At 44.1% G+C, this 16,739-nt stretch overlaps 1 protein-coding gene across 1 annotated transcript; it reads right to left on the reverse strand.

Annotated features, from left to right (window-relative positions):
• Window positions 1-7,390: 7,390 nt before the first annotated feature.
• On the reverse strand, window positions 7,391-14,597 carry SEM1 (SEM1 26S proteasome subunit). The gene is made up of 3 exons (XM_054161112.1): window positions 14,416-14,597; window positions 10,177-10,270; window positions 7,391-7,602 (listed from the first exon to the last, which is right to left on the reverse strand). Exons 1-3 carry the CDS (start codon window positions 14,489-14,491, stop codon window positions 7,560-7,562), a joined length of 213 nt encoding a protein of 70 aa, XP_054017087.1. The 5' UTR covers window positions 14,492-14,597; the 3' UTR covers window positions 7,391-7,559.
• Window positions 14,598-16,739: the final 2,142 nt, after the last annotated feature.

A 16,739-nucleotide genomic window follows, 5' to 3' on the forward strand; every position in this document is an offset into this window, starting at 1 on the left:
GTAAAAGTCACCAGCTTGCATCACAGAGACATCCTTCCATGAAGGCAAAAATCCTCCTTCAAGACCATTTCCCCACTCACAACAGAACAGCTGTGTCTACCTGCCAGCAGCATTAGTGGTGCTGATGGGAAGGTTTTGCTGTAGAGATGCTCCTCCCAGCCAGAATCTCACAGCAGCTGATCCCTCCCGCTTGGTCTGACCTCCTAAGGTTGCTCTCCAGGCATGTGGGACCTTCACTGCATTAAAGCAGTTTTGTACTGGGACACTTGCCTCAGAGTTACCTTCTCAATATGCAGAATATTTACTTTTCTTGCTATGGGGAACTTTCTCAAATTAGTTGGAAGGGACCTCTAGAGATCAGCTAGTCCAACCCCCCTGCTAGAGCACAATCACTTGGATCAGGTTTCACAGGAACTCATCCAGGCGGGTTTTGAATGTCTCCAGAGAAGGAGACTCCACAACATCTCTGGGCAGCCTGCTCCAGTACCCTCAAAGAAGTTTTTCCTTAAGTTCAAGTGAAATCTCCTGTGTTCTTGTTTGTACTCATTGCCCCCTGTTCTATCACTGAGCACCACTGAGAAGAGCTCAGCCTCATCCTCTTGACCACCACCCTTTAAATATTGTTCAGCACTGATAAGACCCCCTCTCACTCTCTTCTCCAGGCTAAAGAGCTCCAGTTCTCTCAGCCTGAGGCTGAATCAGGGTGCCTCTTGCTTCATCCTAACCACTTCTCTCAGGAAACTCTATTTTTTTGTTTCATTATTTGTGCTGTTTTACCAGTGGCCACCACAACCCCACCCCCACCCCTCCCCTCTTGCAGGGTATCCTCTGCTTCTTTTCTGTCTCAATGCAAGTCTTGGGGCGGGGAGGGGAGCTGTTAGGTGCTGTGTTTGTAAAAGTCCCTGGTGTGCCAGAAAGCTCCTGCTGAAGCGAGTGTTTTCTCAACAAACAATGGAACCTGCAAGTCCCAGATACCTGTAGAACATCAAAGCTATTTTTAAAAGAGAACAGCAATTTCTAAATATGTCACTGCAGCCCCAAAAAAGGAGCCTATTTATAACTGCAGCATCTACATTCTGCTGAAGATGACTCACACAGTTTCTGCAGCTGCCCCAAGTTGCAATCGAATCTCTATCTACAGGTTGTATAATTACTCTTCTAACTGACGTAATGACTCTAAAGCTTACTCCATGCCAGACCCTCTTTGTAGTGTGGACATCAAGCAACTACAAAGGGGAAGAGATGGTCTCTAATGAGGCAAGCTTCAGCCTAATAATGCCTAGAAATGACATTCTGGGAAAGAGGCACAGTGTCAATGTCATCTCACCCCTGCTCCCAGGAAACGAAACAGTATTTTGCTCTCTTTTCTAATGGACATTGATCACAGAGCAGCCAAGCAAGCAGTAGAATCTGATGCACATTTTAACGAAATCCCTTACATTTCTCATCACTAAATGCTTCACCTGTGAAATGCCAAGCCAGAGAGTGGAGCGTGTCCAGAGAAGGGCAAGGAAGCTGGTGAAGGGACTGGAGAAAGGTCTGGTGAGGAGCAGCTGAGGAAACAGGGGTTGTTTAATCTGGAGAAGAGGAGGCTGAGGAGAGACCTCATTGCTCTCTAAAACTCCCTGAAAGGAGGTTGGAGTGTTGGCCTCTTCTCCCTAGTAGCACATGACAGGATGAGAAGAAATGGCCTGAAATTGTGCCAGGGGAAGTTTAAGTTGGATATTGGGAACAATTTCTTTCTTGCAAGAGCAGTCACCATCCCTGGAGGTGTTCAAAAAACACTCGGACGTGGCACTTTGGGACGTGGTTCAGTGGGCATAGAGGCATTAGGCTGACAGCTGGACTCAATGATCTTAGAGGTCTTTTACAATAAAAACAATTCTATAAAGTCACTTTCTAGGCTCGAGCCAATGCTCCCAGTAGTCAACATGCAGTAGTATTCATCTTGCTGCCACATCTGCACAGCCCTTTTATCTTCTGAAGCACCAGGGACCAGCAGAAGCCAGAACCTGACTCTGAACAGACCATGGCCGTTAAACCGTGTCCCGAAGTGCCATGTCCACACAATTTTTGAACACCTCCTGGGACACCTCACAGACTACCAGCTCCCTTGGGAAGGAAGTGCTTTTGTTTTGCTCATGGCAGGAGGAGTATTGGGAGGGCTGGTTTTGCATCCTCAGTGCCATGCCTCCATCAGGTGCAACATAAATCCAGACCAGTGCCTGTTCCTTTTCATTAGGAGCCTTGAGCTCACTGCAGAAACAATGAAAAGGGCTGATCATTATCCGTTACATGTGACCCTTTCACTTGCTGATGGTCTGGTTTTCATCTCCCTGCCCTGCCTCTAGGCAAGCATCCCCAATACCCTTATCTTCTTTTTCTTTATTTTTTTTTTATTTTTTGTATTCTTTATCACTTATTTTCCTGGAAGCTCCATTCCTTCCCCATGCCTCCCAGCACTGAAGATTCAGAAGCATTAAAAGGTTCCAGCTCACAACAAAAAAATTCCAGAGAGCTGGACTGTTTATTATGAAGCCCACATAGGAAGGACTTGAGCAAAGTGTGCTGTAATGAGAGAGCCAGGGAGATGTGGAGCACAGCTACATCCTGGAAGCACGCAAAGGTGAACGGGAAGGGGAGGTGGGGAGTGTTTGGAAGCCCATTAAATGAGGGCTTATCATGCAATTTATGTAAATCACTTCAAATGCCTTCATTTATTGAAAGTATTAAGCCGCATTACTGTTTGCCTTTGGTCTCCTAATTTGGTTGCTAATGTCTAAGACGACCGTTGAAATTAATTTGAAATTAATGTTCCTATATAATTACTTAATGAATCTCACATTCGCTGCCCTTAGCTCTCAGATGACAAAGGATCTCACCCACCACATAGGAGAGGGTTGGGAGCCTGGCTGTGATTTTAGCACAGTTGCTAAATTACAGTTTGCAAATATTTCACATTTCTATCACACACTTCATCTTGAAGGATCTTGGTGTGTTTGAAATGTTACATAACATTCACTCTTTACTAAAATTCCATCATACACACACAAAAAAAACCCTCAGCATTCTGGGCATCAATCTTCTTACCTCCTTCCCTGCCTTAGAATTAAATCAAATTTAGATGTATTATCATGCAAAAAAAAAAAAAACCCTCGACCAACCAACCAAAAAAACCCCAGCAAAAAACAGCCCCCACCAAAAATCACACCTGCATTAAAAGGTTATTATTAGGGTTGTAAAGTCAGAGCTGTAACAGATAGGAAATGCTGGAATTGGACCTCTGTGCAATGTCAGTTCCATTCCCCCCCTTACATCTGCATTCCCATAGCCTTTCATTTTAGGATCATGTATTTCCCACTCTCCCCAGGGACTTGTTAGTCGTTGTTAGCACTGGAGAAAAAAAAAACAACAGGGTAAGACAAAAAGAAGGTTCAGGATAAAACTAGCAGAGGAAAGTGGTGGCTTATGGAGTCTTTGCTTCCTTCCTCACCAAAGGTTGTTCCTCCTTTTCTGGGTGGCTAACTTGATACCCCATAAATCCTGATGGGCAGAAACACTGAACAGGCACAGCGGTAACCGAAGTTGAAGAGACATTTGAACCTGCAGAGCATTTGACACTCTGCCCTGCTCAGGGAAACACCAGGTCCTGGGGGCTCACACCCAACACTTCAGACTGTGCTTCAAAGAGGGGCAAACACAGCTCCATCCCCCAGGGATGGAGGAAAATATATTAACAGTGTTTGCAAATTGTATGGAGACCCAAACTCTGTGTTCTGCAGCGTGGACAGCAGGGAACCGGACAGGGTGTTACCCAGGAGCAGGAACTATCAAGGGAAGCTGCTCCTGCTCTTGGGCAAGATAGCAGGAGGAGCCTGGGAAAGCAGAATCACAGAAAGGTAGAGGTTGGAAGGACATCTGGAGATCATCTAGTCCACCTCCTCCTGCTAGAGTGCACAGGTACACAGACAGGTGGGTTTTGAAAGTCTCCAGAGAAGGAGACTCCACAGCCTCCCTGGGCAGCCTGTTCCAGCACTGCTTTGTCTTGGACATCCTCAGCATCCAGGCCATGGTGAGTCAGCCTTCACTGTGCTGCTGAACACAGATTGCATCAGGTTGGAAGAGTCCCTCAAGGGTCATCTTGTCCAACCTTCCTGCAGTTAGTAGGAACACCTCAACTAGGTCACACTGCCCAGGGCCATATTGAGCCTGATCTTGAATGTCTCTGGAGATAGGGCCTTAACCACACTCCCTAGGCAACCTGTTCCAGTATTTTACCAACCTCACCACCTCAGTCTTCATGCAGAGGAGAGCTGTAGACACATTGCATACCCCAGCAAGGCTCAGACTAATGACGCTGTATCCACGAGTCTCACGGTGCAGCCGCAGCACAGGCTGGTGAGGTTAAGTCCCCAAACACAGGGTGATGTCTTTGTGACTTGAAAGTCCTTCCCACAACAGAGAACAGACTACTCAGCAGTCAACACCCAGTCACACACACCTCCACTTGCTGTCCTGCTTCCCAAACTAGAAAGCCCAACCTCTCCTGTGCTCAGATCTTTACCAAACCTCCCTCCCTCCACCACATTCCTATCCTTCTCAAGGCCGCAGATCCTTCTTCCCAAGCCCCTATCTTCTCTCAGTGTGCCCCTCCTCACACCCCCAAAGCATTCCTATCTCACACACTTCATGCATTCCTCAGCTAACAAGGATCACTGGAACACTCCTGGGAAAGATCTTCAAAAATAAGCGCTCCCAGCATGGCCAATCTAAAAAACTCATGCCTGCAAGCACATGAGGAGTTGAGTTCCTCTGGTAGTTGTATAGCAGCAGGTAAATTAGGGTGAATTGGTATAGTGACTTGTCACTGTGACATCCTGGGCAGTCACCTTGGCTTCTCTCTAGAACCTTGACAGCTTGAAGCTGAGCTGGCAGAGAAGTAAAAACCCAAATGGGGAAAAAAGTCAATCATTTTAAAAGTCTTTAGCTTGTCTCAAAAGCAGCTTGGGCTTTAAATAAATAAGCCAATCTGAAGGAAGAAGTTTCCTGAGTTATTTTTATACCAGAAAGCTGAAGAGCAACCACACAACCATGCAATAAACTTGAAGGCAAAGAAAATTAAGAATTGAGTGGTGGTTACAGAGGCCATCAACCTCCAGGAAGGACTTGGCTTTGCAATATACTGCATTCTGGTGGCACTTTGCACATGGCTTGTTTACTCCTTTGCCAGAAATTCTTCCAGGCAGACACAGCATTACAGGACCATAGCATCCAGGGTGACCTTTAAAAGTGATTGCTTTTTTTTTCCTCCTGTTGGGGGTCTCAGGTCATGTGCTGGCAGCTGAAGGTTACTATCGCAACAGCGCAGAGCCAGCAGACTACCTCCGCTGGGCTTCCCTCCCAGTTCTGCTTTTGTGTAGAAAGCAGAATAAGATCCTAACAGAAGACAATTGCAGCTCAGCAAAAATGAAGATTTCTTGAGGCAAAGCTGCATTGCCACCTCCATGGTTTCCTTCTGCTGTTAGGCAATTGATGGGGCAGGGCTGCTGTGCCCATGTTTCCAGAATCAAGTAATGGAAAACAGCCCTCCCTACCCAAAGATTGCACCAGACACCTGCATAATTCTTCTGTCATCTTGTTTGGTCAGAGTCATTACTCCCCTCATGTTGTTGTTAGTTAACAGCACCAATCCCAGCACTGTCTTGAACATGCTTTTATCATTCAGCATGAAATTGCTCTCTGAAGGGGTGTCCAGGAGAGCTGCAGAGGAACTTTCGACTAAAGTATACAGTGACAGAACAAGGGGCAATGATTTCAAACTGAAAGCAGCTCAACTGAGATGAGACATGAAGAAGCAATTCTTCCCCTTGAGGGTGGTGAGGCACTGGAACAGGTTGCCCAGAGGAGCTGTGGAGGCTCCAAGCCTGGCAGTGTCCAAAGGCAGGCTGGATGGGCCCTTGAGCAAGCTGGAGATGTCCCAGCCCATGGCAGGGGCATTGGGACTAGTTGAATTTAAGATTCCATCCAACCCAAACCATTCTATGATGACCTTAAACTCCCAATCTTAACTTGAGGCCATTAGCGTTGCTATCTGCCACTCACCACGCAGACCTGTCATTTGTTACTCGTCAAAGTATGAACTCCAGGACTTTGCATGCTGCTGTTGGGTTCTGAGACACACAATGCAATCTGAATAAGACAGTTACTTGGGCATAGGGCAGGCCCAGACCTCCCCTTTCTTTTCCCAAGCAGTACACAAGTAGACAAACTGAATGCATTCCACACCCTCTGAAACATTTAGTTTTGCAGAACCACTCAGCAAAAGAAGGTGATGGTCACATTGAATCTTGCCACCACTATGAAGACAGCACCACCTACATAATTTTTGGGGTAGAGGAAGCATTAATAAATGCAAGTATAACATAAGATACTTAGTTATTTCAAGAGGTTAAAGCATTTAATACTATTAGTGCATGTCCATCTTTACTCTAAAAGCCCACTTCCAGTAACAATGACATCTCTGCTTTCTCTACAGTAAGCTGCTGAAAAAGCAAGCAGCCAGTTCAAATTAAGGCAGCACATGGCTACATTTGCCCCTTTATTAATTGTTTTTAATTTGCAGTCACATCCTACACTTCCAGGATGGTCACATCTCCCATGATCTTTGTGTATAACCAGCTTGAACAGCTCCTTTGGGGAGGACTCCTGGAACTGCTAACAGGGTTTTTAATTTCCACCTTCTGTTTTCCAGTTGAGAGTAATCAAATCCAGTCACCACTGCTCTATCTATCTGGCAACTATTTGTGGGCCTCCATGAAATGAGTTGGAAGTTTGATTTCCGTTCTCAGCAGGCACGGTGGTGTGATACAGATGAACTGCTGTAACTGGCAAATTGGAGGCAATTTCAGCAGATTCCTGGGCTTAAATAAGCATGGGAACAGAACTTTTCACCTCCAGAGAGATCTCCTCTTTAACAAGCTTGAGAAATGACAGGACAAGATTGGAGAGTGTGGATTTCTGCTGTTGCAAGGTGCACTTTAAAGTGGGTTTTATCTTTCAAGTCTATCAAACTGGCACCCCCATGAAATGGCTAAGAAAAATAAAACAAGTCATTCTGAACTCACATCTTGAGGCAAAATACGCCTTAGCACTTCCCAAAACTCCTTTCTGCCTCTGCTGCACTTCAATTGGAATAGGTGTTTGATTTCATTTTGAAATCTCCACATCCCCTATGTCAGAAACATTCACCAGTGCTCATTTGGGTTAGTCTATTTAGTTCCCCATGAGGGGGGCTGGCACAATACCATCAGCCACTGACAGATCACTTGTAGCATTCTAGGCAGGTCCATGCCTTATGTGACAGAAGACATTTCAGAACTGAAATACATGCTACCAGCTTACAACTAGGCTAAGATTAAAAACTTTATTTTAATACAAAACAATAATAAATCCAAGCAGACAATGAGCTAAGTCTGTCTGTTCACTTTCCACCTCTTCTTCTTTGTGTAGTCTGTCCAGAGTTCATTATCAAACCACTCCATGTTCGGCCAGAAAAAAATCTAGGAGGTCTCCATCTTGTAGCCATGTTTTTCTAATTCAGCTCTGTACAGGAAAAAGAGAGGCATATTAAAACACACAAATACACTCCTTTTTTTTGCCAGCATTTAAAGCAAGTAATTATGTAGTTCACAGGATCACAGTGTGTTAGGGGTCAGAAGGGACTTCTGGAGATCTCCGAGTCCAACACCCCTGCCTGAGCAGGACCATAGAATCTAGCACAATAACATGGCACATTAAATAACAACCTCAAGTGATAAAAGACCAAAAAAATAAAGAGAATGCTTGGGTCACCTGAATAGGACTTGAGGTTCTAAAGTACATTTCTCAGTCACTTGTCAACCTGTAAGAACTCCAGGAGCATTAGAAAAAACAAAGCCCACAATATATTGCTTTACACTCAAGATTTAAACCAAATGAGCTCACTAAGTGATGTAAATGCATCTACTTCCAAAATCATTTAACTTTTTCATTTCCCTGCTTTAAAGAAAAATGCCAAGCAGCACTACTTTTAAATCTTGGTGCAATACACCTTCCAGTGAACAATTCTGAGGGAAAAGGATTTCTTTCTTCCCCTTAGACATTGCCAGGACAGCAATTCAGCAACTCCAAATGTTATCATTCTTGCCCTGTCACCAGTTTGCTGCTTCTCACCTGCTTCCAAACACATCAGCCAGAACTACATCCTGGTTTTATCACCTTAGCACACATGTCTAGATACAGTAGTCCAAGCCAGTGTGTCCAGAGACAGGCAGCAAAGCTGGTGAAGGGTCTGGTGAAGAGCAGCTGAGGAACTGGGGTTGTTTAGTCTGGAGAAGAAGAGGCTGAGGGAAGGCCTCGTTGCTCTCTACAACTGCCTGAAAGGAGCCTATAGTGAGGTGGGGGTCAGTTTCCGCCCCACCCCCCCACAATATCAGGCAACAGAAGGAGAGAAAGCAGCCAGGGGAGTTTTAGTTTGGATACTAGGAAAAATTTCTTTACAAAGGGTGGTGAGAACAGGCTGCCCAGTAAGGTGGTAGAGTCACTATCCCTGGAGGTGTTAAAAAAACATGCGGATGTGGCACTTTGGGACATGGTTTAATGGCCATGCTGGTCTTAGTTTGACAGCTGGACTCGATCTTAGAGGTCTTTTCAAACTGAAATAATTCTGTGTGTCTATGAAAATGTTTGGGTTGGAAGGGACCTTAAAGATCCTTTAGTTCCAGGTTAGTTTACCTACTTAACTGTGCAATTTTAGAAGTGCACAGCAGCATTCCCTTTCTAATGATTAAATAAAAGCATGCTGCAACATGACAAGCTGTCATTTCAACACCAGTATACAGCCACCAGCACTACTAGCCACAGTGAAGGCACAGTTACTGAAGGTTTGTCAAGATCAGCTGTGTTTATCAAGAACTACACTATCCCTTGAAAGATTGTTTCAGTCTACAGAATCACAGAATTGCTTTGCTTGGAAAAGACCCCTAAGGTCAAGCCCAACCATCAACCCAACACATCAACTTCTTATCCAGTATTAGTTTAACTGCTTTTCAGACTTAAAAAAACCAACTACAAACTAACAGACCATTTCTGTATCTTCTGCATCAAGGATCATTTTCAGCCAACTACAACAAGAGAGCTCAGCCCAGGAACTGTTCAACCAGGCAGTGCTACGGATAGTTTGCTCTTCATGCAACACACTGAGAGATTAATTACAAAATGTGAATTAGCATTGATGCTTGAAACAATTTAAGTTATAATAATGCAGCAGTAAAGGATTAACTGAAACAAGCGACAAGCAAAGAGGATTAAACAACTGGATTAGAGGTACGCAATTTGCTGTCACTTTTTTCAAGGCATGTGATGAACAATTACTTTGATATCGTTGCTCATAAGCATTATGCTCACCGCATACAAGAAGGGAACCCTAATAATAAACCAGATAACTAATCCCTAGAAAATCAGTCTATTTGGACAAAGAACAGAAATGCTATTTAAAAGAACAGTGGGGGAAAACCATGGAAAAACACACTTTGTGTACCACACAGAAGAGAGATCTCGGATACCTTGCCATTGATCAAGGAATGGTTTGGGTTGGAATAGACCTTAAAGTCCATCTAATTCCACGCCCACGGCCAGGGGCAGGGAAACCTCCTACTAGCCCAGCTTGCTCAAGGCCCCAGCCAAGCTGCCTTTGAACACTGCCACACTTGGAGCCTTCACAACTTCTCCTGGCAACCTACTCCAGTTGCAGTGCACCTCAAGAGTTCTCACACACGTAGAAAAGCCCTTAGAAAAGGATTTCTTCATGACAAATTGGAAAAGTGTCGGTTGCATCACAATTTGTAAAGATCTTTGTACTGTTCAAGCTGTGTAACACAGCAAAAGCCTGAATACATCAGTGACATTAGGCATACTTCAGGGCTCACAGTGCAATTATTAAAAGATGAGATGCTGATCACTACTTCACAGTGCTGTAATCCTTCAAGTCTGGCTCTGAAAGGCTTTAGAGGGAAAAGCAGAAGGTTCCTTCATTTCATTTCAGATCTCTGTTTTTTAAAGTAAGCAGATATTACCCAAACAATGCTATTTTAAATGTTTTACCCAGCTTCTGGAATGTGAAGTTAAAAATAAAACTACCTTAACTGATTGGAGAAATCATCTTCTACATTGTCATCATCCCAATTGTCTTCCCAGACATGTGCATCTTCGTCTTCATCTAAGCCAGTCCAATCTAAAGACAAAAAAGAGCTCTAAGTATTGTATCCTGCACTGCTCTGGAACCATGTCTCATCGACAGATTAGCTCAGCCTCTGCACAAGGTAGACTTCTGCCAGTAACTAGTTTCTCTCCTTAAAAGTCTGGATCATATTTAAGTAGTTATGAGACCAAAACACACAGAAATCTCTTTTAAAAATGAAAAGAAGAAAAAAAAAATTAACACCAAACCCAAAAAAGTCCAAAACACCTCACAATTTAATGAATTATCATAACAATGCAAGGTGGTTAAAATCATTCCACACTTCACATCATGGCTTGCAGGATTACACATTCATAAGAGACATTTTAAACGGTCAAGCTGTAGCACCATGTGAAAGAAAGCAGTATTTCATATCTGACTCATAAAAGCTCAACAAAAGGTAGACAATTCATGGGTTTCATTTAAATACCTTTTTCTAATTAAAAGAAATAATAAATATATGTGTGTATATATATATATATATATCAAGCAAACACACATTTTTGCCAAACAAACAAATCCTCAGTTCACTCAGATCAGATGCGCACAGCCTAGGGATAAATGCCACAAAAGTATCTGTGAGGCAGAAGCAAAGACAAATTGAGACAGGCACCAAACAGCAGCTGTGAGCCATCACCAGCTACTTCTGGCTCTCAAAGCAGCAGAAGCTGTTTCAGTACAGAGGTAAGATATTAACAGTCCATTTGCTAATTTAAATTCTCTTTTTCCTATAACAATCTGGCACATCTCCCTTGACAATTTACTCATCTCCCTCTTAATGCTTAATTATATATAAAAGAATATCGAAGATCAAACCAACTACTTTAGCAAAATAACAAAAATGGATAAAAAAATACAATCAGGAAGGCTCAGAACCACTATGTAAATGCAGGACAGTTCATTGGGGAACACAGCTTCTCAGCTTCCTTCTACTGACAGACATCAGGTTGTTCTAAGGGTACCAAAATAAGAAGCATCCCAATTCTGACACTTGTGACTTTGGATTGGTCAAAGTTTGTTGTTATATTTAAAGAGATAACATTATTCCCTTTACAATTCAATAAATCTGCTGCACATGCAGAGAAAGCTTGGAGGACTAAGGCTTAAAGTAACACTAAGATGTAGTCTGAAAAAAAAAATAATAATCAAGCTAGTAAGGTAAAAGATTTAAAATCGATTCACTGTGAGCCCCTTCATAAGAATGAAGGTTGGTTCCCTGAATTTTCTATTCCTTTTTCTATCACTGCCAAGTAACAAAATGAATCTTTGAAATTAAGAATGAAGGTTGGTTCCTTGCATTTTTCTCTTTTGCTATCACTGACAAGCAACAAGATCAATCTTTGAGATTAACCAGGGGAGGAAAACCCATTTGTAACTGATTAAATACATGCACGTAGAAGGCATGACTTCCCTAGTCAAATTATATAATGGGAAAAGATGAAGGAGCACAGAAATCCTAAGGAGAGCAATAAAAAGGAAGTGGAAAGAAAAGGTGGGGGAAAAAAAGATAAAAAATTTAACTTAGTTGTACTGCTAGTTGCTCAGAGGGGTTGACTTTATTTTTGTACTATCTGAAATAAGCTTTGCCTATTTATATCCAACAGATTTTACAGTTTGGGTCAAAATAAAAGCTTTATTACCCACATCATTTATGTAGATTTCAAAGACACAAAAACCAAAGCTCAAAGCAATTGAAAGAGGACAAAAAGTCAAACTTTTCTGTCTACTAATGCACAAGTTGCTTAGGAAGATCTACAAATTAGATACAAGACATAGCAACTAGTATCCATCACAACAAAAGAGCAGCTTAAATCATAAAAGGTCAGCTGGGGAGACTGCAAAAATAGGCTCCAAATCACACTGAGCAAAAACAGTCAAAGAGGCTCATGTCATCTCCCACACTGAGGGAAAGCCTCAATTATATTCTCATCACTGTAGCTACAAGATTCTGTAGTCTCTGTATGTTGACAGTACACCCTAGAATCGCATACTGAAGTCATTATTCCCAGCTACATTATATGCCTGTGACAAAGTAAGAGTAAAATAATATAGCATTATCTGAGACTGAAAGTATTAACAACATCTGAGAGCCTGCTACCATTAAATATTACTCATGCACACTCATATTACAACATTTTGATAAACCTGTCACGGGTGGACTCATTTTTAGCAGTATTTTAATATACCAATCACTAATTTCCATATTTTGCACCTGGGAAAGGAAAACAAAAAACATTTTTTAGAGCAGAGGACACACACAGAGAAAAAAATCCTCTATTTTTACACATTACACTTTACTTCCTGAAAAGCACTGACTAATTCACACACACTAGAATCTGTCATGCTATACATCAAATAAAGTGTCCTACAAAATCAGGCTACATCTGCTTTCAACACATAAATTTGAATTGACCAAGTATTTGAAGAAAAATGCTAAGGCTGCAGAGAAAGAATAGGATAGAATAGGATAGAATAGGATAGAATAGGATAGAATAGGATAGAATAGGATAGAATAGGATAGAATAGGATAGAATAGGATAGAATAGGATAGAATAGGATAGAATAGGATAGAATAGGATAGAATAGGATAGAATAGGATAGAATAGAATAGGATAGAATAGGATAGAATAGAATAGGATAGAATAGGATAGAATAGGATAGAATAGGATAGAATAGGATAGAATAGATCCCCCAAAAGCCAGAGTTTGTATCCATTCATGTAAATCTGCATTATCTTATTTCCTTTGGCTAAAGCCTGGGCAATAGACAGCAAAGTTCTTCTGGTGTTTTAATTAGAAAGAACAACAATTTGGCATGGCTTTGAGCACACTGTTTTCATGATTCTTTCCTAAGCACTGAAAATATAAAGGATGGCCAGACCACTTTGAATGTTATCTCACACAAAAATTTCAATGGGCTTCTTTAGAGACTCTCTTTTTTTGCAAGACAGATCAGCAAGAAGCCTGACTGTGGTCACTCTTTACTAAATCTTTGTTCCACCCAAAAAGTTTGCACAGTACTTGGTTCTAGCAGTACTGCTGAAGTCAAGAAGAATTAGTTCCATCTTCTGCAACAGCAGTTCAGTGCTCTGCCCAAGCCAAGGTTCAGAAGCATGCTTTAAGGAGTTCCTTCACCGCTACTGCAAATACTTAATTTACATTAAATAACAGAAACATCTTCCGCCTGTTTGGGAAACATATGGAAAAGAAGAGATAGTCTTCTCAGAGGAGTTTAGCTATCATCTAAACTATGCTAATCACTTTTTCTCCAAGTGCAAAAATATTATTTTTACTGGTACAGAGGGATTCTGAACATGTAAGGTTTGTAAGGTCAAAGGAAAGAATCCACATATAATGATATTACAAGAATAAAACAAACCCTGACACCTCATCCATCATGTTTTACAAAATTTCTCGTTATCCACATCTTGAGACAGCTCACAGAATCATGGGCATAAACAATCGTGCCCTAATAAAGAGTCTTTTCAATATTATATCTCTAAAAGGGCACCGATTTTTTTTAATTGAAGTCCAGATTTCTCATTTAATATATTTGAACCTAGAGAAAGCAAACCAACATATGTTGTACTTTAAAAGGTAGAGAGATTCCGAGTAACTGGAGCATGTTATCTCCTTTTCACACCTTCTTCACCCTACATTCGGCTTCCAGCCTTCACCCTTCCTCTCTGCCTGGTGATTCTTGTCTCCTGAGCCAAGATGCAGCAAGTTTCTCCGGCACTTGTTCCCAGCTCTCACGCACAATGACACAGCACTTCCAGTGCGATGTGCCCCGCACCGTGACACCAGCACAGCCGCACACAGGCAGCACCTTCCTGCTTGACCCCGACTCTAAGGAGGCTATAGCACGCACCTCTCACCGAGGTGGGGCGGGGAGATGAAACCCGCTGAGCTAAAACGGAACACGAGGCGCCTCGCAGCGCCCCGCAGACCCCGAGGACTACTCTGCGGACAGAGACACGTTGACAAGCCGCGCCCCGGCCCAGCCGCCCCCGGGAGGCAGCCCGCTCCTTCCCCGCCGCGGCCCACCGGCCCGGGCCAGGCTGCGGCCTACAGGCGGAACCGCCGACGCCACCGCCCCGCCACCTCTCTTCCCTTTCCTATCCCCGTCCCGCCCGGCACCTTCGGCCGGGAACTCCTCAAACTCATCGTCCTCCTCCAGAAGCCCCAGGTCCACCGGCTGCTTTTTCTCCGACATGATCGGCCTGCTGCACCGGCACCGCGTCCCGCCGCCCGCGCAGGCTGATGGGATACCGGCGACGGCCACCACCGCGCCTGCGCCCCGCCACTAGCCGGCCCTCGGCCGGCCGCCCGCCTCGCTCCGCCCCGGAGCCCCGCCTGCCTTGGCCCCCTCCTCTGCCCGTGACGAGGCCGTCTCACGCTGCTCCCCGCCCCTCTCTGCTCCCCGCCTCCCCTCGGCGTCCTGCCGGCCCGGCCTGCCCCGGGCTGCTTCTCCGCCTCTCGCTGCGGTCCCCTGAGGGCGGCCTCGCTGGCGCCGGTCGCCCGCCGGCTTTGGCTGCCCGCTGGCACCCGCTGGTATCCGCGTTACCCAGAGCCCGACCGCGCCGGCTGCCGGCTCCTGCGCTGCTGGGCAGCTCCGGCTGCTGCCCGCTTTGACCCACGGAGCGCAGTGAGGCAGCAGGTGCCGTGGGGCTGGGAAGAGTAGAGGCCATAAGCCGCTCCGTGCCCGCACCCTCCTCCGCCACGGCTCCTGCGGCTGCCGAAGCCGCGGGTTACCGGACCGGTCTGGGAACAGGGGCTGGCCGCTCCGGAATGAGCCCGGGCTCCCTGGGTGGAGTGGCAAATATTCCATACTGTGGATAAATCTGTTCGCTGCACCAGTAGACCAACTCACACAAGCCACTGCCGCTACTGAAGACATCTGTTCTCCCTCTGTTCTATCATTATTGATTTAGAGTCAGGCGAAACCTATCAAATATCAGCTTGCTGGCTTTCTAATCTATAACCTCCCGCGGTGTGGGCTTTTTTCCTTTTGGCATTTTAACGTGCTAGATCTGGTTGACTTTAACTTTTCAGTTCCTTGTCCCTCACATCAGACAGGCAAGCAGCTTGCAGTGGAGGTTATGATTATTCAATAAAGACTTAGGATGTTGCAGGGAAAAAATAGAAATGCCTTGGGTTTTAAATATTCCAAAGTGTATTCATTTCACTTAATTCTAACTTCTGTTAAAGATTTAAACAAAAGCAAAGTTCAGTGCTTACTAGCCTGAACAAGTTTCTGCGTGTGGCTGCTCCCCTGGCTGCTCTCTAGGCAGCAATCACCTTCTAACAGCGCTGCCAGTTTGTTGCAGAGGTTGAGGTTTTTTTATTCCCTTGCTCTGTGAGAAGCTGATTCAAGAGACAATGACTTGCACAGCTGGGTTACAGCGTGTCCTAGATTTAAAGTCAGGGAAACTGAACGAAAAATGATGTGGGAATTCATATATCGTCCAGTTTCAACCCAGTAGAAGGGTGTTCTGGCATGTGGCTATAGTTAAGGCAAGGTGGGGAATGAGCCTTTCTGCCAGTTCTAATCAAGTGGTCACATTTTGTTCTCACATGACACAGATGATTGTGAAAAGTATGAAAATGCAGGTTTAATAAATCTATATGTAGAATCTAATGATAACTTGGCTGGAGTTTGTTGCAAGCCATGCATTTTGGAATAATATTCAGAACATACAAGATAAAGTAACAAAGTGGACAGGGATCTGTCATATCAAAAGCTTGCAAAGATCCATCATCAGTTACTAAGGCCCATATTTAAACCCCAGAGCTAAACTAGGGAGTTTGCAGCACACTGGGGAATACTCAGATGCCCAAATGCACCTAATGTTATCTAAGAAAAAAATGTAACTTGGAAACTCCTATGGACAAGTAGCTTCAAGTAGCCCTGGAGCAGGAAGCAACTTGAAGTTGTTTTGAAGATTTTACATGCATATCTGCTGGGAAGAAAAGATATAGCAGGCCTTTCCACCCCCCTTTTCTCCTCCTTTGTCAAGCTGCCGGGAAGGAAGCTCTGGAGTGCCAGCAGAGAGAAGAATCTGTGCTTCCCTAAGGGATATGGCCAGCCACTGCATAGGGAAACAAGGAAAATCAAAGAGTCCTGAAGCAGTAGACACTGCTTATGTAGGGACTGACTACAACCCGGCTGGACATGTTATGTGTGATCTGGTATAGATGATCCTGCTCTGCCAGGGGGTTGGACTAAATGATCTTTTGAGGTCCCTTCCAGCCCCTAACATTCTGTGATTCTGTGAACCACTCTTGTACCTGAATCCTCCTCTGCATTTCCCATATGTGCAGCTGAGTATTCCTATGTCACTGATTTTGGTGCTAGTCTTGTGATTGTGGTTTCTCAGCAGAGGCACAACCATATTTTCTTAAGGCTTCTTGCTGGCATTTTTAGGTAGATTCCTACTCAATCTGGAGTATGTCCCAGATAT

The sequence above is a fragment of the Dryobates pubescens genome, chromosome 4 (assembly GCF_014839835.1).
Source record: "Dryobates pubescens isolate bDryPub1 chromosome 4, bDryPub1.pri, whole genome shotgun sequence".
In the NCBI taxonomy this organism is placed as follows: domain Eukaryota; kingdom Metazoa; phylum Chordata; class Aves; order Piciformes; family Picidae; genus Dryobates; species Dryobates pubescens.